Genomic DNA, 22,141 nt, shown 5'->3' with positions numbered 1-22,141 from the left:
TTTTGTTATCGCTTCGGGCAGTGGGTTTTTCCATGACCGACGAACTCTTTCCACGAGACGAGTCTCGTACGCCAGAGGTATGATGGTATCTCTAGACATTAAGGACATGTGCCAACAGCGTAACATGACGTGCAGTGAATCGGGCGGCCGCCCAGTCATGGTAGTCAAGCTCAATTCCAATCTTCTTCGTAACTCCAATTTCTGGACAGACATCGTCTCCGAGGGTCTTGGTCAACGATGACGTTTGGACCATTGGCCCTCGTTCCAACCTCGCAGCGTCTGATGATTGCATGCCCCTGCGCACCCGGTGGTTGAGTCTCCCTCGCACTTCGGTCTACGGTCAGCATTCCTCCGTCTGCAGCGTAACACCATGAAAACGATAACGCGATGAGACATCGGGTTTTTGTCCAGAGCCCATTGGCCGCCCTAACGCCGAACCGGTGAATCTTGATGGGGTGTGCGCATGTCAGTCGTTAGTTGCAGGGGCATGGTTGAGGTAGGTAAGTAGCTGAGACGTCTTTGATGCTGTCGAAGATGAACTTGCCCCTCGAACTCAGATATATTACGTCCATCTATTTAGCTAGGTTCTGTGTTGTTGTGATCGTCTTTTCCATCTTCCATGTTGCTTTTGTTGTTAAGATAAGATCTCGATACTTTCGTGATTTTCGGAGGAAGCAGCCCTCACTCAACCTCAACCAGAACTAATTGCACCATGGCCAACACACCTCTCAATCTCACACAAGAACCCTTCATCCCTCTCAACTCCCTCATCCTTGTCACCGGCGTCAACGGCCTAATCGCCAGCCACATAGCCGACCAGCTCCTCTCAGCCGGCTACCGCGTCCGAGGCACCGTGCGTAACAAAGCTCGATGCGCCTGGGTCGAGCCCTTCTTCACCACCCGCTACGGCTTCAACCGCATCGAAGTCATTGAAGTCCCCAACATCACTGCCCCCGGCATCTGGAACGCTCACGTCGCCGGCGTCTCCGCCGTCATCACCGTAGCCGGGGTCGCCTGGCTCGACGACAGAGACGTGCCAAAAGCCGTCAACGAAGAACTCAAGTGTCTCTACGGTCTTCTCGACGCCGCCAAGATGCACTCCAACACCGTCCAGGCGTTCATTTACACCAGCTCTTCATGGGCGGCTTATACGCCTAAGGTCGGGATCCGCAGGACTCTGACAGAGGAGTCATGGAATCACGAGGCGGTGGCGTTGGCCGAAGATTCGGGCATCCCTGATGCGGAAAAGGGCCTCGCTCCGTTCATGGCCATCAAAGTCAAAGTTGAGGAGGCGCTGTGGGACTGGGTTGCGAGGGAGAAGCCGACGTTTACTTTCAACGCGATGCTCATTTCCACCGTCGTTGGGCCCATCCTTGATCCCGACAATCAGCCAGCCAGCACAGCCGGGCTAGTTAGGGCTTTATACAATGGGAAACCGAAGGACGCACTCGATGTAATTCCTACTTTCGGTCCACAGTCGTCCATTGATGCTCGAGACGCAGGTCGGCTGTATCTTGGCGTGCTTGTGTCGGGACTAACTGGATCAAGGGTTTATGGGCTCGCGGAGCAGTTTAGTTGGAACCAAACTCTGGACATTCTCAAGGAGTTGTATCCTGAAAAGAACGACTGGGTGGAATTGCCGAGTTCAAATCAGATTGATGAAACGGAAATTCCGGCGGACATTCCTTTCTTGTTGTTGCATGCTGTCGGACAGGAGGGATGGACGGGCTTGAAGGAAAGCATCAAAGATGCGGCGGAGAGTTTTGCTCCGACTGGACGGTGCTGAAGGGAAACTTGAAAACATGTTGAGGGTGGCGGGAGTGCATAGCCCTTGAATGGATACTGATGTCATCCGATGCTTCGGCTCGAACATCTCGGCCAATCCAGCTTATTCCAGGCACCCAGCTTCGCTCGTTCTCCCCTTTCTCCTCGTCAGTTTCGTTTCTTTTTGCATCAGGGCTCACGGTACCTGCAGTAGCGTTTAAGATTAAGCCAAACAAGCCCCAGACCCACTATCGGTCATTGCACTTGATTGAAGTCGCCCCGTTGGGCTGTCAATGGTTGTTCCGGTTTTCTGGTTCCTCTCAGTGGGATCCACAAACTATTGAACTGTAACTCGATGGATGGGGTCTAGACCCTGATAGTCCCCAAAGTTCAGCCAGCCACGATTGAATTACCTCTCGGTCAATTGAAGGAAGAAGCCTGCTAAGATTTGGACTGTTGACCGATACTTTGTGTGATTGCTTCTCCGGCGTGTGGTGTAAAGCGTTGACAGAGTGCCATATAAGACAAAGCGTTGTGAACATGAAATCACACAAACTCAAACCTCTTGTCTCTTTCCCCGTTTCGCGTTGTTCCGCGTCCATTCTCTGATCAAATCCCTTCGAATCATCGACCATGCGTGCCTCGTTTGCGCTTTTGCCAGCCCTTGCGGCCATGACCGTGGCAAGTCGATGCCGCCCACGGACAACGACGTCGTCTTTGGCAACGTCGACCTTGACGTCAGCGGTTGTTGGCAGCCCAACAAGCTCTGCCGACTTGACTTCCAGCGCTGTCAGTATCATTGAGAGCACGACGACCACTACATCCGATGAGCCTACAACAACTGAGGCGTCGACTGTGGAGCCCTCTACCACGGAGCCTGCCACGAGTGATCCACCCACCATCAGTGAGCTGCCCACCACGAGTGAGCTGCCCACCACGAAGGAGCCATCCACCACGAGCGAGCCACCCACCACGAGCGAGCCGCCCACCACCAGTGAGCTGCCTACCACCACCGAGGAGCCTACCACAACATCCGTCGAGAGCACGACCTCGACCGCTCCCAGCTCTGCTCCAACAATCACGGGCTTCTGCCTGAAAGCCATCACCCCTGGTGTGAGCAATGAAGACTACCACATTCGTGTGCTCTCCCCCAACTCCAACCTAATCACTGAGGCGCCAACCGGCTCCAATTTCGGCTTGTTTGATCTCGACATATCCACTGGCAAGCTGAGCATCAGCGGCGGTACATGGGCCGGCTATGAGGTGTACGCGCTCCCACCATGGGCAAGCCAAATCCTTCACGTTATCCGGTTCACGAATACGCCGGTAGAATATCCGTTGCGCTGCTCGACTCCGGATGGGGTGTACATGACTGGATCGGTGTTGAAGTGTGAAGTGTCCGCCCCTTCGGCTGACGGTGTGATGAGGAGGTATGCCCTGTGGAATAACGCCGATAGCTCACCTGTCGGTCCGTGGCTCATTATGCGTGATGACTATGTGAGGGCTGGGTCCTATAACTACGATTTGGGCATGTTCTTTGGGGATGACTGCAGTGCAGTGGGTGGCCAATGATGATGGGCTAGGAGAAACCGTCAAATGTCGATGCGGTCTTGTACTGATAACATTGAGGTGTCATTCGCCATCATAGTAGTCTTTTTCTTCGTTGTGTACAATAGGATTCCTTGACGGGAATGGCCGGTGCTAGATACTGCTACGCCGCTGGAGAGGTTGACATGTGGCCGTAATCTTGTAGGGTCCTTCGTAGCCTTCGAATGTGTTCGGGGGACGCCTTGCAGCAACCTCCCACAACGATGGACTTCCAGTTTCCTCTTTGACGTGCGGCTTCGACAACACTGGCTAGCACTGTTTCCCAGGGGGCCTGTTTGAAAGAAGTGAGTGTTGGTGTGTGAACCAAAGGACCTGTAAACAATGGTAGATCACAGCGTACCTCTGTCTCTTTGTGTCCTGGAGACAACTCCCAAGTCTTGGTGGCCGTGTTGTAGACCTCCCCTTTTGTCCCGTCTGGATAGAGGACCAAGCTTGGCCAGGCCATCTGCTCTCCGTTCTTGATGCAGGTCTGGATCGCATCTTCGTATCGTTTGACCAAGGAGTCGAGCTTTTCCACCTTTGTGCAGTTGATGCCAATACCCCATGGAGTCTCCAGGCCTTCCCTATGCGTGAGAACGGCTTTGACGACCTCCTCTACCGTGCTGCCGTCGGGAAGCTTTCCATCATCGTTTGGGTAAGGAGAGGAAATCCATACGGGGCGTCCACGGAGGGATGTTGGGATGTTGTCGGCCGAGAGCAGATTTCTGATGGCAACGATCTCGTCAAGCCTGGGAACCGTTTCAAAGGCAATGTAGTTGACTTGGTTGGGATCGACGTCCTTGAACAGATCCAGACGTTCCTTGTGCCATTTTCCCAGGGCCTGCACATGTTGGTGTTCAGGATCGTACCTGCCGCTGTATTCGGTCGATGGAATCATGGTGGCGCCATAAGGACCCAGCGACAAGGCAACCTTGCCCTCCGTCCCCGCTGCATTTGCGGCAAGGACAACCGCACGGCTCAGGAAGCGAGGAATCTCTTCCTTCTCGATGCCCTCCCTCTCCTCGTCGACGGTTCCGCTTCTCGGCGCCTTGGTGGCAGCAAATCCATTGATGGATATTTGGTACGTCGCGGTGGAGATGATGTTGGCTCCTGCCTGCTTGAATGCCTCGTGGCAATCCGACAGCTTGTCCTCCTCGCCGGAAACAAGGAGATGTGATGACCAAAGCGGAGTTTCAAACGAGAAGGTGATGTCGTGCATGTCTTCCAGAGTGGTTCCCATCCCTCCATCCAGGATCTGAACTGGAATCGGTGTAGCCATTTCTGCAGAGTTTTGACGTGTTTGCGGCGGTTGGGTGCTGGTTCTGGTATTGCGCTCAAGCTACTATATTTGAGGGGGGCAGGAGTGAGAGCGTTGCGATTGCCTCATGTGAATTTCCAAGTGAATCTCAAATAATGCAAGAGCTACCAAAAATGACGTTCAAGCCGCCGCCCCGCTACGAAAATTGTTAAGGATCGGCCCAGGTACGGCGCTGCGCTTCCATTGTAATCCCTGCTTTGAGGTTGCAATGGTAAAGCCTGGGCACATGAAGTGCTGCGGTCTTGTCCGATTTCCACGCCGAAACCGGCTGTCAACACCAACCCAGCAAACCTCAACCATCCCCCAATGCGCCGCATCAAATTGAAATCCCGGACAACCTACCCCAGAACAAACGCCAAACGCAAGAGGATTGAAAGGGCTGTGCTCCGTCCTCTGATCATTAAACCTTAGCCGTTTGTTGTTTCCGACCATTCTCAATGACGAACACTGGGGTTTCAGAGGGCGTCTGGCGCACGAAGACCGAGGAGCTTCTTCACTATCGTAGCAGCTGGACATCTCACCGTGACTTTTTGTCTTCTGCAATCTTATCAATGAGGCGATTACTCACCACCAACCTTTTGAATGTGCTTAGTACGAGAGCCGTGACGCACAACCATATGTTGGCTCTGTAGATGAAGTTGAGAGGTTCAAGCATTGACGTAGGAGGACATCTCGCTCAGTCTATAAAACGTGAGGGATTCCATCAAGGTATCGACCTTCATCCATACACCCTAGCGCACTCGTACTAAGCCTCACAATGTTAGAGCCAGTTTCTGGATCTCAAACGCCTCTGCATCCCACTCACCACTCTGGAGACTATCCACGACTGGGTTCTCTACGCGATGTTCAATGCAGGTGCTACGAATGTCAATCTGGTGAGATTGAGCTATGGGAGCCAAGTCTCTTGCAAAGTGCCCTCCCCTTTGAATTCAATTATCAGGAAAAATGCCTAGTAGCGCACGAAGTTCCTCGTGGAGCTCTTCGGATTGTCAGACAATTTAAACCGAGAAGCCTAGAGGCTCTTGTTTTCGCAAAAGAGCACATTGTTGCTATTACAAAGCCCAAGGTGGGTCAATAAACCCCGACCAAGTTTGTTTTCACAGTTTTCCATGTTCCGGTCATTAAGTTACTAACCACCTTTATTTCGGCTTGCTTTGAAGTTTGCATACCACTTTCTTCGGTACCTGCAAGTCTTCCAAACCGATAACCACCAAGAGAACAATGGTATTCCCGACCTCCATCTCATGACGGAGGATTGCCCCCTAGGAGATCTTCAGTCCTTCGTCGCGACCCATGGATCCATACGGGAAGAGGAAGCAAGAACAATCATGCGTCAAATCTGCAATGGCCTAGGGCTGTTACATCAGGAAGGCCTCGCCCATGGCGATCTGCAACTGTGTGTAAGTGAATTCCAAGAAATCGTCCTCGAGTAGATGCAGTGCAGGTGCGGTCACTAGAATAACATTTCGGTCTTCGCTCTAGCACGTGTTTATCGACCGTCTTCCCGAACACAACCACGATCAACACCACAGAGAATGGCGCGTTAAAATTGGGGGATGCAGGCTTCATTACCCAACGTCTGCTAACAGTCATGGCAGTCCCGGAACTTTCATCAATACTGTTGCCTTTGCAAATCTCTCCTTTCTCTCCCCAGAGATTCTAGGGGGTTATACACCGAGAGACCCTGCAACCTTTGGAGGTTTCAATGGAATACAAGCATTTGACGTTTGGGCAGCAGGAGAGGTCGCCGCTCAGATGTTAACCGGCAGTCCAACCTTTGGCCTAGATCTCCAGATGATGTTCGACTACCAGGCCGGAACAGTTTCATTTCCAACCAGGAAGTTGGATCAGGCGATGGTCTCAGAACTTTGCAAAAGATTCATTGCGACATTCATGCACCAAGATCCCTTCATGCGACCAACGCTTCCCCTCGATCCAAGGCGAGATGCCGTTGTACAGTGGGTCGAACCAGCCAACTGCTGGCAAGCCAAAGAACTGAAGTCAGTTCCACTAGCGACACTCTACCACGACAAGATTCTACCGCCAACAATGCATTACACCCCCGATGGGAACACATTGGTTGTTATAGACTCCTATACCATTACCATTCGTTCAAGTTCCGCCGGATTCATTAGCAGCTGGATCTACGAGAACGACCGGCATGCTGAATATCGCGCTTCTGCTCTTTCGTCTTGCGGGAAGACATTGGCGGTGTATGACGCACACTCCAATGCCATCAAGATATTTGACATTTCGAAGAGAAAATACACCGGGCCATTCCTATCCTACCCCGTTTCTGAGCCACTCATCACCCCTCCAATGTTTAGTTCCCTGTTTGTGCAATTACGGCAGCCGCAAACAATCCTCAACTTTCATCCTACCGGCTCTACGCTTCTTGCCGCCTCTCCAAGCACCTTCACAACTCTCAATCTCTCTATTGTCCCGAATCCTGCCGATCCCCTCCCATACCAACCCAAGACAGACTCCCGAGAAGAACCAATTCTCAACGCCTGCTATACCAATGACGGCCTTGCAACGGTCGTTTCCCATAGAAACTATACAAGGTTTACCCTGCTATCAAACGGGCAAGTCACCCGTACAGTGGCGCACCCCGTCCCCGCTCGCGTTGTAGCTATTGCACCCGATGGACACCGCCTTATTCTGGGGTCAAAGGATGGTGATATCTGGTCTCTTTCTACTTCATCGTTCGTCCAGTCAGACGAAGGTTGTTGGGTACCGGTCTGGCGATGTGTAGACGGGTATCCCGTCGACTCTATCGACATTGCCCTGTCATCTACCCATCCCACTCGGAAGGGGGGTACTAGTGCTGATGCAGTTACGGTAGCGGTTGTTAGTGGGGAGCGATTGACTCTTCTATCTATGGGCAGCGATCAAGACGATCGCTGCTTGGGATGGGTAGAGTTCAAGAAGCGGAAGGCACTGATTGCCAAGATCAAGCCCAGAGCGGACAAAGAAAACCATTTGGAGATTGCGCTATGGAGTGGAGGTGAAAGCAGGATTACCTTCTTGAAGTTTGAGGGGTTCTATGAAGATGAAAAGGCTGAGGGTGGTGGCAATAACTCCAAGGGGCTCGCAGAGTCGACCATCGCTGGAGAAATCGAGAACCACAACTAAAGCGCAGAGGAGCAAGAGGAAGAGCAGGGGAAGGAGCAAGGTAATGTGTACTATAAGCACTACAGGGATTTTGATATGTGAAGGGGGGAGGAGCTAGAAGCTCTGGATGTGGGAGTTGGTTTGTTGATGGCTACTTTTACATTGAGGAGTAGTTGACCTACTTCTAGCCATACTTGCGTATGGGAAGGAAAGAACGAAGAGTAGAAGACAAGTGTCTTTGAGTTGTCTGGAATTAAATTCTGGGCCAGTGGGAATTACATGTGGACAGAATGTAAACGTTCGGACGCTCAAAAGTTAGTGGGCTAGTACATAGGTAGGTCATTGAATTCGCGAGTACATCCAGACATGATTTGTGCGTTGTTCTGTTCATAGGTACATGTTGATTACTTACAACTTGGTGAATGAATTAATGTTATGGCTAACTCAAGGAAAAGTACACGGCTGGATTCCAGAAATGCACAGGATTCGGAATGCGATGCATCCTAGAGGTAGCCAGCAGCCAGCCCTCCAGGGGTGTACTCTGTTTTTCAACTTCAAGGCCTAGAACCATCGAGTGTCTCGTCCGTACCTTCTTTGTCTTGCAGTAGTGGCTCCGATGCCCTGAAGATAAAGGCAGGTCCGCTACAAATTGGAACCTCCGCGCCTGACTCACCGCAGTCGACCGACATGACCCAAGGATCCCGAGGCTTCGGGTGCGATGGACCGACATATGGCTGGGAGTTCTGGAAGGAACTCACCGCAGCTTGGAACCTCCTTTAGAGATGGGTTACGTCTCGGAGGCCATCTCCAGGTGTCCGGTGCACATGACTCTTCGTGTTGTGCAATGTCGAGAAGAAACAACACATGAGAACTGAGAGCAACAACTGAATAGGTAGAGGTATGTTCAACCGTCCCGAGTCGCATATGAATTCCTCTCTCGATCCCAGCAGCGAAGAGCATGGCCGGAGCAGGCGGAACTCGGTTCCAGCGCATCAGCAACTAGACAGCCGTGGTGGCATGGACTTCCACTCATTGGAAGCCACTACCGTGCAGAAGAAGAAGAAAAAAAAATACACATTAAAGGTCCAGAAGCCGCGGCGCCTGTCGAAATCCAAAGTCACGGTGGAAACAAGAAATCCTGCAGCGAAGGTTAAAACAGGGGCAGATTAGTCGGGGGCTCCATTAGGTTCAGTGCTCCGGTCCCTCGGAGAATACATGTATGCCGTCGAGGGATTATTTTTTTCGTTGGGACCAGACCAGACGGGACTGGACGATTGGAGCCGCTCGACTGGCTGCTTACTGCAATGTTACCCCTCAATTTCCCCGGTCTCTTTGAGTCCCATTTCCTTCATCGTCCTAGGACCTGGGTCTGGGTCTAGGCCTGGGACGCTAGATAGGCGATACCTGATACCGCAACAGGTTTGAACCTAACCTTATCCAGGCCTCCTTCGTTATATCCTTCGTATCTGTCTGGGTGCCATTTCTCTATTCTTCACATGGCGTACCTCTAGGTAAGTACAGTACTAGGTACCAGGCCAACGACGTCTAACATGAGTGCGTGGAGATGGAATTGCGGCTGACGGAGGGAAGCAATAGCGTGTAAATGGATGTTACCTAGGCATGGCAATAATTTAGGTAACATCGATGGAAGCGAGAGAGACCTTACCTCGACGACTTCCTGCAGCTCCAGCCCAGTTACGTGGCAGCGCCGTAAGTAAGCAAGCAAGCGATGGTGATGATGTGGGAGAACCGACCCCTAAAATTCATACTGAAGGCCAAAATAGCAAAGGTTCTGCACTGGATGAGGCGGATTGGTGATGAAAGCGCGGCCGCTTCCACTTGGCTGGTATATGGACTTCACTTGGTCTTGACTGGAGTCAACCGAGGTGATAAGTTCAGGTCATGATTCCACACGATGAGCATGGCATAGACGAAGTCGATTATGATGGCTGCTGAGTTTACCAACTCTTCGGTACTTCGTGCTATGGTTACTGAATGCGACAGCGCATTCCCTGCACATTGTTTGTAGTATCCTGCTTGCAAATTCTCCAGACAAGGACCAGCAACTCAGTTCGATTGCAGAAGGAATTGGAGGCACATATGGATTGACGGATGGTGTTGATGTTGGGAGACGACTTCTCTGGAGGTCCGGGGATGTGGTTCATTGTTAGCGGTCGGGTGTTAGTGGTGAAAATTGTTAGCGAGGCAGTCCCCCCCTCCCCCCCCCCCCCCCCCCCCCCCCCCAAAAAAAACAAAAGTAGCGCTAAATGGTGCCACCCGCCCGCTAGCTCGATGGAATTGAGGGCCGACGTCCGGACAACTCGACGCGACACGGCAACACACGAGCAACGAACTCGGAAAGTCTCCCATGAACGAACTCCTTTCACCGTCGTTCCTCGGTAGAACAGACTGCCCATCGTCCCGCCATCCCGGCCAACAAGTCCATTCGAGCATGGGGTCCGAATCCACTCTATCGAACCTTCTACGCCGACGGATCATGCGCATTTCCCACCGCCGACGTTGATCTTCCATCCAACCTTGGGAAGGCAGATGGGATGGGCAAGATGTATACTTACCTTACCTCCGCAGTGACGATCTGTCGAAACCATCTCCGTGAAATAACATCCAAATTAAGGAACATTCGGAGGATTTCTGATCTATAGAGGTAGCAATGCTCAATGGCGCGCCTTGCTCCTCGCATCCGCTGTGGAGACCTCGGAGGGAACGAGTCCGACCCAGGACGGGGACAGCTCCAACGGCCGCCAACGGGGCCAAGCATCAGCTACACAGTGAAAAAAGGGGCCAGCTACACACAACCCAAGTCTTGGCCATACCTCCTCGAGAGGCATCTCGTTGCCGCTTGTTGCTGACCGCAACGGTGCATGGTCGTACTGTGCAAGGAGCATGGCCATCTCGTCAAGTCTGGTGTTCTCGCGGGACACCTGAGTGCTAACTTCAGCGAGGTAGTATCATAGAGACAGGAACGGGTTCTAGATTTCGGATCCCTCCACAATCTTATGTGCTGTCATGGTCTTACCATGGCTCCATGGCTCACGTGGCAGCGAGGCGCGCTTCCGTACCCAGCCGTCTGGGGGTGACCCGGGGTGATCTGGGGTGACCTTCTGGGGAACCTGGAGATGAGGGGGCAACCTTCGCGCCAACCCGAGTCCGACCATCTCACTCCATCCTCAAAAACATGATAAAGGATGATACCGCCGCCGTGGCAACACCCTTCCCCTCTTGCTCCTCAGCCAGTCCCGTCTTCTCTCCATCGTGCCGAGTAAGAATTGCCATGGTCGTCCACTGTTGACCTGTCCTCAACTCCCTCATCGACTGCCAGACGACACAGGAAGAGGGCCTAGCACGTCCAGATCAACACCCATACCATCACCGACATCCTCAAAGACATCCAACATGTCGTCTCACGGCTCCCATGACGGGGCCAGCACCGAGAAGCATCTTGCTACTCATGACATTGCGCCCACCCACGACGCCATCAAGATAGTGCCCAAGGGCCATGGCCAGACAGCCACAAAGCCCGGTGCCCAAGAGAAGGAGGTCCGCAACGCCGCCCTATTTGCGGCCATCAAGGAGTCCAATATCAAGCCCTGGAGCAAGGAGTCCATCCACCTCTATTTCGCCATCTTCGTCGCCTTTTGTTGTGCATGCGCCAACGGTTACGATGGTTCACTCATGACCGGAATCATCGCTATGGACAAGTTCCAGAACCAATTCCACACTGGTGACACTGGTCCTAAAGTCTCTGTCATCTTTTCTCTCTATACCGTGTAAGTGATTAGGGATTTAGCAAATCACTCCTTTTTGGTTTGGGGCTTTTCTAACACCTCGAGTCTTCCAGTGGTGCCATGGTTGGAGCTCCCTTCGCTGCTATCCTCTCTGATCGTTTTGGCCGTAAGAAGGGCATGTTCATCGGTGGTATCTTTATCATTGTCGGCTCCATTATTGTTGCTAGCTCCTCCAAGCTCGCTCAGTTTGTCGTTGGCCGCTTCGTTCTTGGCCTCGGTATCGCCATCATGACCGTTGCTGCCCCGGCCTACTCCATCGAAATCGCCCCTCCTCACTGGCGCGGCCGCTGCACTGGCTTCTACAACTGCGGTTGGTTCGGAGGTTCGATTCCTGCCGCCTGCATCACCTATGGCTGCTACTTCATTAAGAGCAACTGGTCATGGCGTATCCCCTTGATCCTTCAGGCTTTCACGTGCCTTATCGTCATGTCCTCCGTCTTCTTCCTCCCAGAATCCCCTCGCTTCCTATTTGCCAACGGCCGCGACGCTGAGGCTGTTGCCTTTCTTGTCAAGTATCACGGCAACGGCGATCCCAATTCCAAGCTGGTGTTGCTCGAGACTGAGGAGATGAGGGACGGTATCAGGACCGACGGTGTCGACAAGGTCTGGTGGGATTACCGCCCGCTCTTCATGACCCACAGCGGCCGCTGGCGCATGGCCCAGGTGCTCATGATCTCCATCTTTGGCCAGTTCTCCGGCAACGGTCTCGGTTACTTCAATACCGTCATCTTCAAGAACATTGGTGTCACCAGCACCTCCCAACAGCTCGCCTACAACATCCTCAACTCCGTCATCTCCGCTATCGGTGCCTTGACCGCCGTCTCCATGACTGATCGTATGCCCCGCCGCGCGGTGCTCATTATCGGTACCTTCATGTGCGCCGCTGCTCTTGCCACCAACTCGGGTCTTTCGGCTACTCTCGACAAGCAGACTCAAAGAGGCACGCAAATCAACCTGAACCAGGGTATGAACGAGCAGGATGCCAAGGACAACGCCTACCTCCACGTCGACAGCAACTACGCCAAGGGTGCCCTGGCCGCTTACTTCCTCTTCAACGTCATCTTCTCCTTCACCTACACTCCCCTCCAGGGTGTTATTCCCACCGAGGCTCTCGAGACCACCATCCGTGGCAAGGGTCTTGCCCTTTCCGGCTTCATTGTCAACGCCATGGGCTTCATCAACCAGTTCGCTGGCCCCATCGCTCTCCACAACATTGGCTACAAGTACATCTTTGTCTTTGTCGGCTGGGATCTTATCGAGACCGTCGCTTGGTACTTCTTTGGGTATGTTTTGGGTCTTCTTCTCTGTCGACATCGCGTAAACAGCACACAGATCGCTAACTCGTTCCACTACAGTGTCGAATCCCAAGGCCGTACCCTCGAGCAGCTCGAATGGGTCTACGACCAGCCCAACCCCGTCAAGGCCTCCCTAAAAGTCGAAAAGGTCGTCGTCCAGGCCGACGGCCATGTGTCCGAAGCTATCGTTGCTTAGACAGGCGACAAGGAAGCGTCCGACCACCACAGCGAGTTTCCTTGCAGGTCTTTCAAAAAGCCTCAAGTGCGCCCGTCCCTATATGATATAGGAGGACGGTGAGGCATGTACAATATATTATAATGAGCGTCATGTTGTGATGGCTGCGGGTGGATTTAGCAAGCAAGCAAGCATAATGTATTAATGAAATGTAATGTCTTTATTATATTTACGATTACGTCTTTCTTCTTACTCTCGTGTTTGACATGTTGTGAATGACCGAACGTACAGGTAGTTGGGTTCCTCTAGGTGCCTAGGTAGCTTTGGGCTTCCATTCAACCTGACCCATCCATTATTACCAGTCCGCTATTTCAACATCTTTCCTACATCCTACGCGAACTTCATTGTTGTTATCACTCCAGAATCATGCCAAAACCGCAATAACGAATCAAACCCAGACGTCAACAAACCACCAAAACGTCGAAGTAAAAATGACATATAACACTTCAAACTCGGGTCCGGTCTAACGGCAGAGCCCTGCCTGCGGGTCTAGACATTCTAACGTCGTGGAGAAAAGTGTAACGGTAGCGTGCCATTACCGGTAAAGAATGGACGGGGTACACTTGATGGTTTTGAGAATACCTACATGTATCTAAGCAGGCAAGGCAAGTAGCTTCAGTTTTACCCCAGTCAGCGCTCACGGGGTAGGTGGGGACTGGGGAAAAGGGTAGCAATTCGGTGCGTGTAGGGTGCTACATCCGACTTTGGGTATCGTTCCGCTTTTTGGCATCACGTGTACCTCTACGCTTAGAGGTATATGTTCCAGTTCTTTATTCTTTACGGGCGCCTGTTTTTGTCTAGGTAGCCTTTCTAATGGGAGGTAAGACTCTATCAACAACATGCTTCTAGAATGCTCTTCACTGTATCTCGCCTTCTATACTTTGGATAAAATCGCCTAGCAATACCTAATAGCATAGAGCTTTGTACCTAGGTAGCTCTTTATTAGAAACACTCCATTTCATCAACGTCGCCTCTTACCCACTCCTCCCCTATAACCCGCAAAAAGCCGCAAGAGCGTCCAGTCGTCGTCCAGTCTCCTTACAGCACCGGCGCGACGGCCCGTCCATCCGACTATAACATGTCATATCACCAATCTAGAACCCCAAAACCTTGGATACATGCACATGGCAGGTGTCTACAACCCTAAATGCCTACGTGGGCCGTCGGCCGGGGCCTATCTTTTACACTATCTACCTGTAAGATACCTAGGTAAGCTTTAATATTTGTCGTGAAGATAAACGTTCGTTACAACGCTCGAGACCGGGCCTGTTAGGGAAGGTCAATGGAGCACCGGCTTCAAGTGGAGCATTACGGGAGGAAGTAGGTACCTCCAGGGAGCGCCAAGCGGCTCCGGGGCTCCGGACTCGATTTTCACTCGCTTATTACACATTAAGGAAGGCTCCAAATGCTGAGAAGAAGAGCCGGAACTGTTGGTACCTAGTAGTTGAAGAGGTAGTTCGTAATATCTTTTCAATTTTTTTTTCCGCTACAAGTCGTGACCCAGAAACTGCGGGAGTGTTTATACCACCGGTTTCCAAAATCTATACCTCTAAGTAGCGGAGACCTCAAGTTTGAGCGTGCAGTGCAGGAGCATCCCATAGCTCATCGGTGAGAGAGCAGCTGCCACTACCATGTTTACACGTAAAATTTTACCTTTCTTTCCATATGTTTTCTTACTACACAACATGATACCAAAAATAGGTAGAGGTAGCTTCTCAACGTGCGTCCAATGACCTCCCGAGGATAGTACAAGCGCCAGCAACGAGTGGTGTTGCTAGGTATACTCCTTCCGGAACTGAACATCCACAAGGGATTATTCTTACCTCTACCTATTGTACGTACCTCGTAGTTACCTAGCTATCGAACTTGGACTCATCTTGTGTCGTAAGGCTTGCGTCGTGTAATGCAGTGCTTACAACCTAGAATTGGGAAACTACCTCTAGGAGCAACAACATCTGGCTTGGTACGGCCCTCTAAAGTTGGCTTGCAAGAGCTGAAGCCTTTTTTTCTTTTTTTTTTTTTTTTTTTTTTTTTTTTTTTTTTTTTTTTTTTTTTTTTTTTTTTTTTTTTTTTTTCCCGGTTTTCTACCCGACTGCTGCGTGATTAGACGCCCCCTCCATACCTCATACTTCCAAGTTCAAACAGGTCGAGTGTCGATGAAGTGATAGCGAGAGTTTTGAAGCCCATCTCTCATTGGTACCGAAATAAGTCCTGTTAAATGCTGACGCCAGGCCCTTGCTAACAAGTCATCAAGCTCCGCAATATAGCCTCTCCTATTGCAGAGGTTCATGGGTTTTCCTGTCGTGAATTGCCGAGTTGAAGATCGATATTCGAAACATGACATATTTGATACCTCCAGTCTACCTCTAGGTTGATCTCCAGCCTACATAGGCCATCAACACGGCGCTGATCCTCGAGGAAATTTACTTCGGGGCGATCGTGAGCATCTTGTCGTCCTAGTACGCGATGCTAGGTAGGTGTTCGAAAGAAGTAACCGAGTCGTAACGGCCCTGGAAAACGTCCGGACCCGAGATCGCATGATTTGAATTGGTTAGAACCGACACGAGAAAGAGCAAAAAGGAACCAATGAGCACAAAGCCAGCTTCACTAAAGCGGCGTGCACGAGACGGACCCTGGAAACAGGAAAACCTGTAGTGCAACATTTTCTACCAGATCTAGACCCACCTCCAGATGTATTCACCCAACATTGAACCCTTCGACCCCTTCACCAACCTAAAAGAACCTGAAAATCGAGTCCGACCCTCTCCTCCTCTTAAACGCGCCATACCACTTGCAAAGCGGATACAGTATAGCCAACACCAAAAGCCAAAATCCAAAGAATATCCACAAGTTATCTACCCCCACGGCCGGTTGGTCCGGGTTCCAAGGATCCGGGTGCGCAAGCACATGTCCAAACCAGTGCCTCACGGGTTTAGCCAGCGCAAACTGCAGCGTCAAATGGCCGACAAAGAAAAACAAGGCTGATGTGCCAAACACCAAGAGGGGTTCAAAGATGATGGTAGCAAGACGCGGGGGGATGACGCTGAAAAAGGCAAAAAGAAAGAGGTTGCCCGCCATGGTAAAGGCCCAGAAGGCCACGTCAGGCGGGTATTTGATCAGGTAGATGAAGGACCGCCAGGAGGCGAGGTACTGGTTGTCGGGGGCGTCGGGCCTCTCGTGCTCGGGCATATGGAGGCACCCTTCAGAAAGGTTTCCGGCGTTGAGGAAGCGCGTGCCTACAAAGACGATGGTAAAGACAATGCTGGCGAGGAGGTTGCCAATGGCGATGGCCTTGGTGCTCCACGAGCGGGCGAGGATGATGCGGCCGGCTACGAGACCGAGGATGGCGAATGAAATCCAGGCCAGTGGGGGGAAGACGGAAATGATGCGCCACTCTGTATCAAAGACCCGGTAGAACCAGATGCGAGCCAAGATGGTGTCGGGGAGCTTTTGCACGGGTTCGACGCCGCAGTGGCCGTTGGTGGGACTGAGCCAGATGTTCCACCAAATGGTCACGACTGCGAGAGCTGAGAGCACCACGTTGTGGATGTGCCAGGAGATGTCGGCGGCACGAATGATGGCCCTGTCGGGGGCGATATCCTCTACCCCTCGGCGGTTAGCCAGCAGCGGTTCGGTGGCATCGTCTTCCTTTTTCTCCGGGAGCACCTTGAGGATGATGAAGGCGAGCATCTTCTCCGTCTTGGCGGTCACAAGCCAGATTAATCCCGAGAGGAGATAGTCGACAGCCAAGGCAAACAAGACGATATTGAGGAACCAGGTATCTCCCAAGGTGATGCCCAGGCTCATGACGATCATGACCAGGGTCAAGACGACTGCTCTCGTGAAGAAATGCCAGGCCATGCGAGTTGTGGACCAGCCTAGGTTGGTTCGAGACCGACCAAAGTAGACGATACCCATACCGAGAAGGAACGTAAAGCCCGGGGCGCATAGATGGGTCAGTACCCGAATATGGTGAGCAATCGGGCGATTCCACTCGTGAACGGGGATCGAGTCGTTTTCGCCCTGAGAAGCGCCAGTTTCGTCCTGAGGAGCGGCAGTCCCATGGTCCCATGATTGCAGGACCATAGAGTTGTGATCGAGAGCCATGAGGACCATCAAAAATCCTCGCAGGAGGTCGGGCGCAAGGGCGCGGGCGGTGGACTTGTGATGGCCATCATGGCCGGTCCTGAGCGTGTGGGGGAAGGAGCCATAACCGTAGGTGCCATGCTGATGATTGGATTGGGACTCAAGAGCAGATGATTGTCCGTTCTGGGCATGCCACTCTTCGTCCGGGATCGGTTCGTGGTCGAGAACCTGGAGGTCGGAGGATGCGTCGTAGGCATCAGCCGCAAACGAGGTTTCCTGGACAGCAGAGTCCGGCTGCTCTGGGATGTCGACCTGGCACGCCTGCGCCGGCCGGTTGCTATCGGGTGGTTCTTGCGTCTTCATGACTGCAAGCTGTCTCCTTTGTCGTTACCAGTCCTTGCACAGGATAGTTGAAGTAGCGCCCGTAAAGGCAATGAAAGCAGATGCAGCAGTTGGGTGATGTTGGGTGGTTGGACTTGTTGAGTTTAGGTTGTAAAACCCAAAGCGGAAGGATTTGAGATGTCAAATGTGGAGTGCGCGTCGTTGGTTGCGATGAGGTCACTCCGCTTTAAACAGACAGTGTTTGCTGTCCTTGTGCCTGGACCGCCGCATGACTCCCTGCCGCGGGGGCCTATCACCTTCGCCGAGGCGCTGTCTGGCACTGTCATTTTAGCACATTTCCTCTTCGCTGTGCATGCGTTGTTCCAAGCCCACCGATTTGTGGGGCCAAAAGAGGAGGTACGCCCCACCATCCATGTCTCAGAGCACAGGAGAGATCAAGCCCTTCATTCTGAATCATTTTTAGGGGAGCAAAATGCTCTCACCTTACAATTTTCGACGATATCACATACAGCAAGCAAGGCAGTGAAAGACACCTGCGGTTTTCTGGTAGGTAGGTACCTATGTTCCTTCATTCAACGTTGCAACGAACCGCGACTGATTTATAGCAGCTGTTAACTCCGGTGCGGTTGGGCCAATAGCGATCGATTGTGGGGCAGATCCTCTGTAAATCCGGGGTGTGACTTGGAGTCTCGGGACCATCCTTCCATCTCAATCGTTTAACAAACGTCCGAATACCCTATGGGACACTCGAAATGCATAAACGCAAAAGATAGCCTGACACGAAAAATCACCATTGCATATTCTTTGCAGTGATTAAGCTATTAGTTTTAAGTTCTTCGAACATTCAGGATATATCTTGTGTTGAGAAAGGTACAAGTACAATGGCAGCTGCTCCCCATGATGTTACTAGGTACTACAGCCCAAGATTTTTGCGCGGGGCCGGTGGAGACATATTGAAACGACGGTGTTGATGTTCCAGCAGTTGATGGTGCATGGGCGGCTGTTGTGAAGAACGCTGGATGCAGAGGAGGCGATCCAGTTTGCCAAGTCGTATAGGATCAAGTGCTTCGTTAAGAAGTTTCCGCTGAAAGAGGCGGACACGGCGTTGGAGCTGATGAAGGCGGGCAAGCCGAAGTATCCCTGGGTGGGCACTTGTTAGTTACCTCTATAGAGTAGAGGTATTAAGACTAGACGTTTGAGTTGCTTTCAGAGTCCGCTCTATGAATTGAGCGTATATTACTCCGTCTTTGATCCCAGTTACTCTGGCTGTACATGCACGGGCAGATGCGTAATACTGAGGGATTGACAAGACATCCATCTCGCTTTTCAAAACCACACTTACGTTGAAAAGCTCAGTCGCTAGTGCTAATGATGAAAGAACCTAGAACCTGAAAGTAGTTGAATGGACTACTTGCTTTAACAGAGCATGGCCTGTGGTCAAGCGGCGTTGTGTTGTCGTGAACCTTGAGGGTATTATAAAAGGGCAAGGTGAATAAAGGGAGATCTAAAGCTCTGTTACATTGAGGAACAAATACCGTGTAAGGAAGGTGCACACGGAGTAGATGCCCAGGTTCCTTGTCTTCGAAAAGTATCTCTAGAGGTAGGTCAAATGATTAAAAAAAAACTAACGATTGTATTCAGAACATCATCTGAACACATAATATTCGGGGGAATATGATCGGCAAATGGGTATATCGGAGGAGTGTATATAGATCACCAAGAAAAAACTAGTATGTGTACCGGAATCCGGCCTGAAAAGTCCAGATTAGCTTCACGCACAGTCACTGCAGAGACCACACTACCGGCTTACGGTTCTTTCAACGGCTCCATTCGTGCGCGCAGCCCGGTTGTTCCGGAAGTAGAAGTATATCGTAAGAGTACCAACGAGTGAGATCATCAAGATGTGAGACCTAAAGGTATCTCTAGCGGTCAGTTCAGGCAGCAGCAAAAAGCGATGAGCAGAATTTTTACCCTATCGACACCCAGACAGCAGTAGTATATCTCGGAGCTTCGACATTGCGGACAATGTAGCTGCCAGCAATACCGCCAGCACCGTTAAACATGGTGCACACGGCAGCGGTAAACACTCGCTTCCATTGTCTAAGACAGGGTCAGCAAAGCGCCTAGCAACAAATCCAATACGATGGGGTGCAAACTTACCCGACCACATTGTTGGCCTGGTAGGCAGTCAAAGCTGCCCAGTTAGCTACGTATGCTCCCGTGGCGAGGAACACTCCAAAGTAGCGAGCCCTGGAATTCTCGGCAAACCCAAGGATAGCAAAGCCCGTTATCATGCAAAGGGCATTGAAGGTGATAATCGGGCCCCTGATCCGGAACCGATCAGCAACCAAGGACGACAAGATGACCGGGACGACTGCATAGTAGTAAGGCGGAGCCGAGAGAATGATTGCCTGGTTGGGCGAATAGCCTAGGCCATTCTCCAAGATAATGGGGACAAAGTACGCCAGAGCTGTCGAGACGACGTTCTGCATGAAGAAGAGGCAGGCAAACACCCAGATTTTGAAGTCCTTGGCATGAACAACAACTGCCCTCAAGCTGAGCTTTTGGGCAATGAGATCCCCACGATCTTTTTCAATACGGCGCGAGGCGATGTCAGCTTCTTCCGGCGTCAGGAACCAGAAGCTCTTGTGTGAGTTCTCCGGGAAGTCAACGATCCACCAGTACGTCGCGATGCCGAGCACGCATGTGCACAGGCCTTGCACAATGAACATCCATCGCCATCCCTCCAGGCCTGCGCCGCCGTTACGCTGCTGGAGGCCATAGTTGACCAGGCTTCCAGTGGCAAGAATGATGACCTCGCCACTCTGCATGAAAGCAAAACGGACTTGCTGTTCGCGACGTGGATACCAACAGCTGATAAGGTAGGAGAGGCCGGGGTAGATGCTCGAAGTTGTGGCGCCGAGAAGGACGCGGAGGACGATCATCTGCTTCCAGTCCTTGACGAATCCGGTCGAGAGGGTGATGATGCCAAAGGAGAAGGTTACCAAGCTGAACCAGATACGGGGACCGAAAGTGCGCACGGCAATGGTGGAAGGAAGCTGGAAGATAATGCTCGCTACGGTGAAGATGAAGATGGAGACGGAAAAGCGATTGCCCTGGTCAAGTCCCAAATCCGATAGCATCGATGTGACTGCGGCGCTCGAGAGAACATTGCTGTCGAGGAGGTTGAGGCTGCATAGGATTCCTGCGATGGTGCAAAGGCGAAAATCTACCTTCCGGCGGATACGCCGTTCCTGGGCATCTGAGAAGCCGGTGAAGTGGGAGTCAGGGAAATCATCTTGGCGCAAATTGACATTCTCAACTTCGTCTTCAACGCGGGTATCGATTCCTGGTTGCTTCGTGCTTCGGCTACCTATACTCTTTGGTTTCGAAGTATTCGAATTGCCAATATCAGGCGAATAGGAGTTCCTCAGTCTGGAATCGGATTGCGGTTGGGGTTGAGATGGCGCTCTGCCCTCGATGGCAGGGATGCTAGACGATATCATGGCCAGCTACCTACCCCGTAAGCCCAGTGAGCGAGATAGAGATACAGCTACCTAGGAACGTGGTGTCATTAGGTAGGTAGGTAGAGCTAGGTATTAGAGCAATCAAGGGTCCTAATAACACACACAAAAAAAAAAAAAGAAGAAGAAGAAAAGGAAGAGAAAAAAAAAACACTATCGCATTGGAAGCGTTCGAGTCTTTGAGGTGACCATGATTTGCAATTGCTTGCAAATGCTTCAGTTGACGTTGCAACTAGATCGGAAGTTCTAGAATGACCCACCACTAGGTACATCCATGAAGGGAAGGAAGCAGCCGTCGGAGGGAAACTCTGTCGCTATTCCCTTTCAAGTCGTTGGTCTCCTCCGGCAGGCGGGAAACTTTGGCTGTTTGGTCTTGAGAGAGACGGGGCGAGCCATCGCTGGATTTTTGGTTGTGTAACGCCGGTCACAGAGAGACATATTGCCCAATGAGGGTGGAATATTCTCAAATCACAGTTCAAATCGGTGGGGTTCCGAGGGCGCCAAAAGTTCGCCCAGATTGCGACATTGCTACATTACGATATCGCGCCCGCCGTGCCCCCTCGGGGGTTTTGCTACTGTCGAGAAATGTCGGCCGAACCCTCTCTCACTTTTCTCCGGCTGGTCTCACATCTGTCGAGAGACACAAAGCCGATCATTCAGCCGCATAGCATCCGAAAAGCAACTTTGTGTCCTGGTATTGGATAGAGCCCTTGTAGCTTTTTTCTTTTGTGTGTTTATGTTTTTCTTTCTTTTTTTCGTAATGTCTCGCTTGATCGGTTTCGCAAATCCGCGTCTCGCATCGATGGCGTTCTTCAATAATGCATCTGATGTACATCCACCCAGATTGCGAGCTGCTCTTTCCCCGCGCTTTTTGGAGAAAGCTTTTACCCCAACAGGATCCAGATAGCAGTTGTGGACCAATCGCCGGGGCTGAAATTGAGAGGCGCTTCCTTTTTTCACATGTCTCCAGTCCTTCACCGTGTTCGCTCAGTTCCATGACGGACACTACATCCCGTCGACCATGTCGCCTAAGCAGGGGAATTCTGTCCGCTGTTCGAGCTCAAATCGTT

At 51.7% G+C, this 22,141-nt stretch overlaps 8 protein-coding genes across 9 annotated transcripts; 4 read left to right on the top strand and 4 right to left on the bottom strand.

The window, feature by feature from the left end:
* The first annotated feature begins 233 nt into the window (after positions 1–233).
* NCU00797 (hypothetical protein) lies at positions 234–2,206 on the top strand. The gene has a single exon (XM_959860.2). It carries the CDS (start codon positions 713–715, stop codon positions 1,784–1,786), a length of 1,074 nt encoding a protein of 357 aa, XP_964953.1. The 5' UTR covers positions 234–712; the 3' UTR covers positions 1,787–2,206.
* Positions 515–4,749, bottom strand: NCU00799 (homocysteine S-methyltransferase). The gene is made up of 2 exons (XM_959862.2): positions 3,713–4,749; positions 515–3,643 (listed from the first exon to the last, which is right to left on the bottom strand). Exons 1-2 carry the CDS (start codon positions 4,628–4,630, stop codon positions 3,476–3,478), a joined length of 1,086 nt encoding a protein of 361 aa, XP_964955.1. The 5' UTR covers positions 4,631–4,749; the 3' UTR covers positions 515–3,475.
* Positions 2,191–3,775, top strand: NCU00798 (hypothetical protein). The gene has a single exon (XM_959861.2). The coding sequence runs from the start codon at positions 2,398–2,400 to the stop codon at positions 3,334–3,336; it is 939 nt and encodes a 312-aa protein (XP_964954.1). The 5' UTR covers positions 2,191–2,397; the 3' UTR covers positions 3,337–3,775.
* A 266-nt stretch (positions 4,750–5,015) lies between the features above and the next one.
* Positions 5,016–7,804, top strand: NCU00800 (hypothetical protein; the record flags this gene model as incomplete). The annotated part of the gene is made up of 4 exons (XM_959863.2): positions 5,016–5,377; positions 5,434–5,735; positions 5,830–6,069; positions 6,152–7,804. The coding sequence occupies exons 1-4, from the start codon at positions 5,302–5,304 to the stop codon at positions 7,802–7,804; spliced, it is 2,271 nt and encodes a 756-aa protein (XP_964956.2). The 5' UTR covers positions 5,016–5,301.
* Positions 7,805–10,097: 2,293 nt separating this feature from the next.
* Positions 10,098–13,290, top strand: cdt-1 (cellodextrin transport-1). Its single transcript, XM_958708.2, has 3 exons — positions 10,098–11,571; positions 11,643–12,872; positions 12,945–13,290. Exons 1-3 carry the CDS (start codon positions 11,198–11,200, stop codon positions 13,078–13,080), a joined length of 1,740 nt encoding a protein of 579 aa, XP_963801.1. The 5' UTR covers positions 10,098–11,197; the 3' UTR covers positions 13,081–13,290.
* On the bottom strand, positions 10,356–10,695 carry NCU10770 (hypothetical protein; the record flags this gene model as incomplete). Its single annotated transcript, XM_001728421.1, has 2 exons — positions 10,356–10,565; positions 10,618–10,695. 2 exons carry the CDS (start codon positions 10,693–10,695, stop codon positions 10,356–10,358), a joined length of 288 nt encoding a protein of 95 aa, XP_001728473.1.
* Positions 13,291–15,542: 2,252 nt separating the features above from the next.
* Positions 15,543–17,568, bottom strand: NCU00802 (hypothetical protein; the record flags this gene model as incomplete). Its single annotated transcript, XM_958709.2, has 2 exons — positions 15,543–15,575; positions 15,979–17,568. 2 exons carry the CDS (start codon positions 17,566–17,568, stop codon positions 15,543–15,545), a joined length of 1,623 nt encoding a protein of 540 aa, XP_963802.2.
* Positions 17,569–18,988: 1,420 nt separating this feature from the next.
* NCU00803 lies at positions 18,989–21,241 on the bottom strand. Of its 2 annotated transcripts, XM_011394530.1 has the most exons (4): positions 19,708–21,241; positions 19,519–19,647; positions 19,358–19,457; positions 18,989–19,298 (listed from the first exon to the last, which is right to left on the bottom strand). In XM_011394530.1, exons 1-4 carry the CDS (start codon positions 21,051–21,053, stop codon positions 19,275–19,277), a joined length of 1,599 nt encoding a protein of 532 aa, XP_011392832.1. In that variant the 5' UTR covers positions 21,054–21,241; the 3' UTR covers positions 18,989–19,274. The 2 variants fall into 2 exon arrangements, with proteins under 2 accessions (XP_011392832.1, XP_011392831.1); XM_011394529.1 differs by having other exon boundaries at positions 19,178–19,298; positions 19,358–19,647; positions 19,708–21,150.
* Positions 21,242–22,141: the final 900 nt, after the last annotated feature.

Source organism: Neurospora crassa, linkage group I (assembly GCF_000182925.2).
Source record: "Neurospora crassa OR74A linkage group I, whole genome shotgun sequence".
Classification (NCBI taxonomy): domain Eukaryota; kingdom Fungi; phylum Ascomycota; class Sordariomycetes; order Sordariales; family Sordariaceae; genus Neurospora; species Neurospora crassa.
This window is presented reverse-complemented; position numbering and strand designations above follow the sequence as displayed.

Bases quoted from the DNA above. Each gene is read 5' to 3' on its own strand.
- NCU00797 (XM_959860.2), top strand. From the start codon at position 713: ATGGCCAACACACCTCTCAATCTCACACAAGAACCCTTCATCCCTCTC.
- NCU00798 (XM_959861.2), top strand. From the start codon at position 2,398: ATGCGTGCCTCGTTTGCGCTTTTGCCAGCCCTTGCGGCCATGACCGTG.
- NCU00799 (XM_959862.2), bottom strand. From the start codon at position 4,630: ATGGCTACACCGATTCCAGTTCAGATCCTGGATGGAGGGATGGGAACC. The intron at 3,644-3,712 runs GTACGCTGTGAT...TCTTTCAAACAG, and splicing joins CAGGACACAAAGAGACAGAG to GCCCCCTGGGAAACAGTGCT.
- cdt-1 (XM_958708.2), top strand. From the start codon at position 11,198: ATGTCGTCTCACGGCTCCCATGACGGGGCCAGCACCGAGAAGCATCTT. The intron at 11,572-11,642 runs GTAAGTGATTAG...CGAGTCTTCCAG, and splicing joins ATCTTTTCTCTCTATACCGT to TGGTGCCATGGTTGGAGCTC. The intron at 12,873-12,944 runs GTATGTTTTGGG...GTTCCACTACAG, and splicing joins GTCGCTTGGTACTTCTTTGG to TGTCGAATCCCAAGGCCGTA.
- NCU00803 (XM_011394530.1), bottom strand. From the start codon at position 21,053: ATGATATCGTCTAGCATCCCTGCCATCGAGGGCAGAGCGCCATCTCAA. The intron at 19,648-19,707 runs GTAAGTTTGCAC...ACCCTGTCTTAG, and splicing joins CAGGCCAACAATGTGGTCGG to ACAATGGAAGCGAGTGTTTA. The intron at 19,299-19,357 runs GTAAGCCGGTAG...TGGACTTTTCAG, and splicing joins ATGGAGCCGTTGAAAGAACC to GCCGGATTCCGGTACACATA.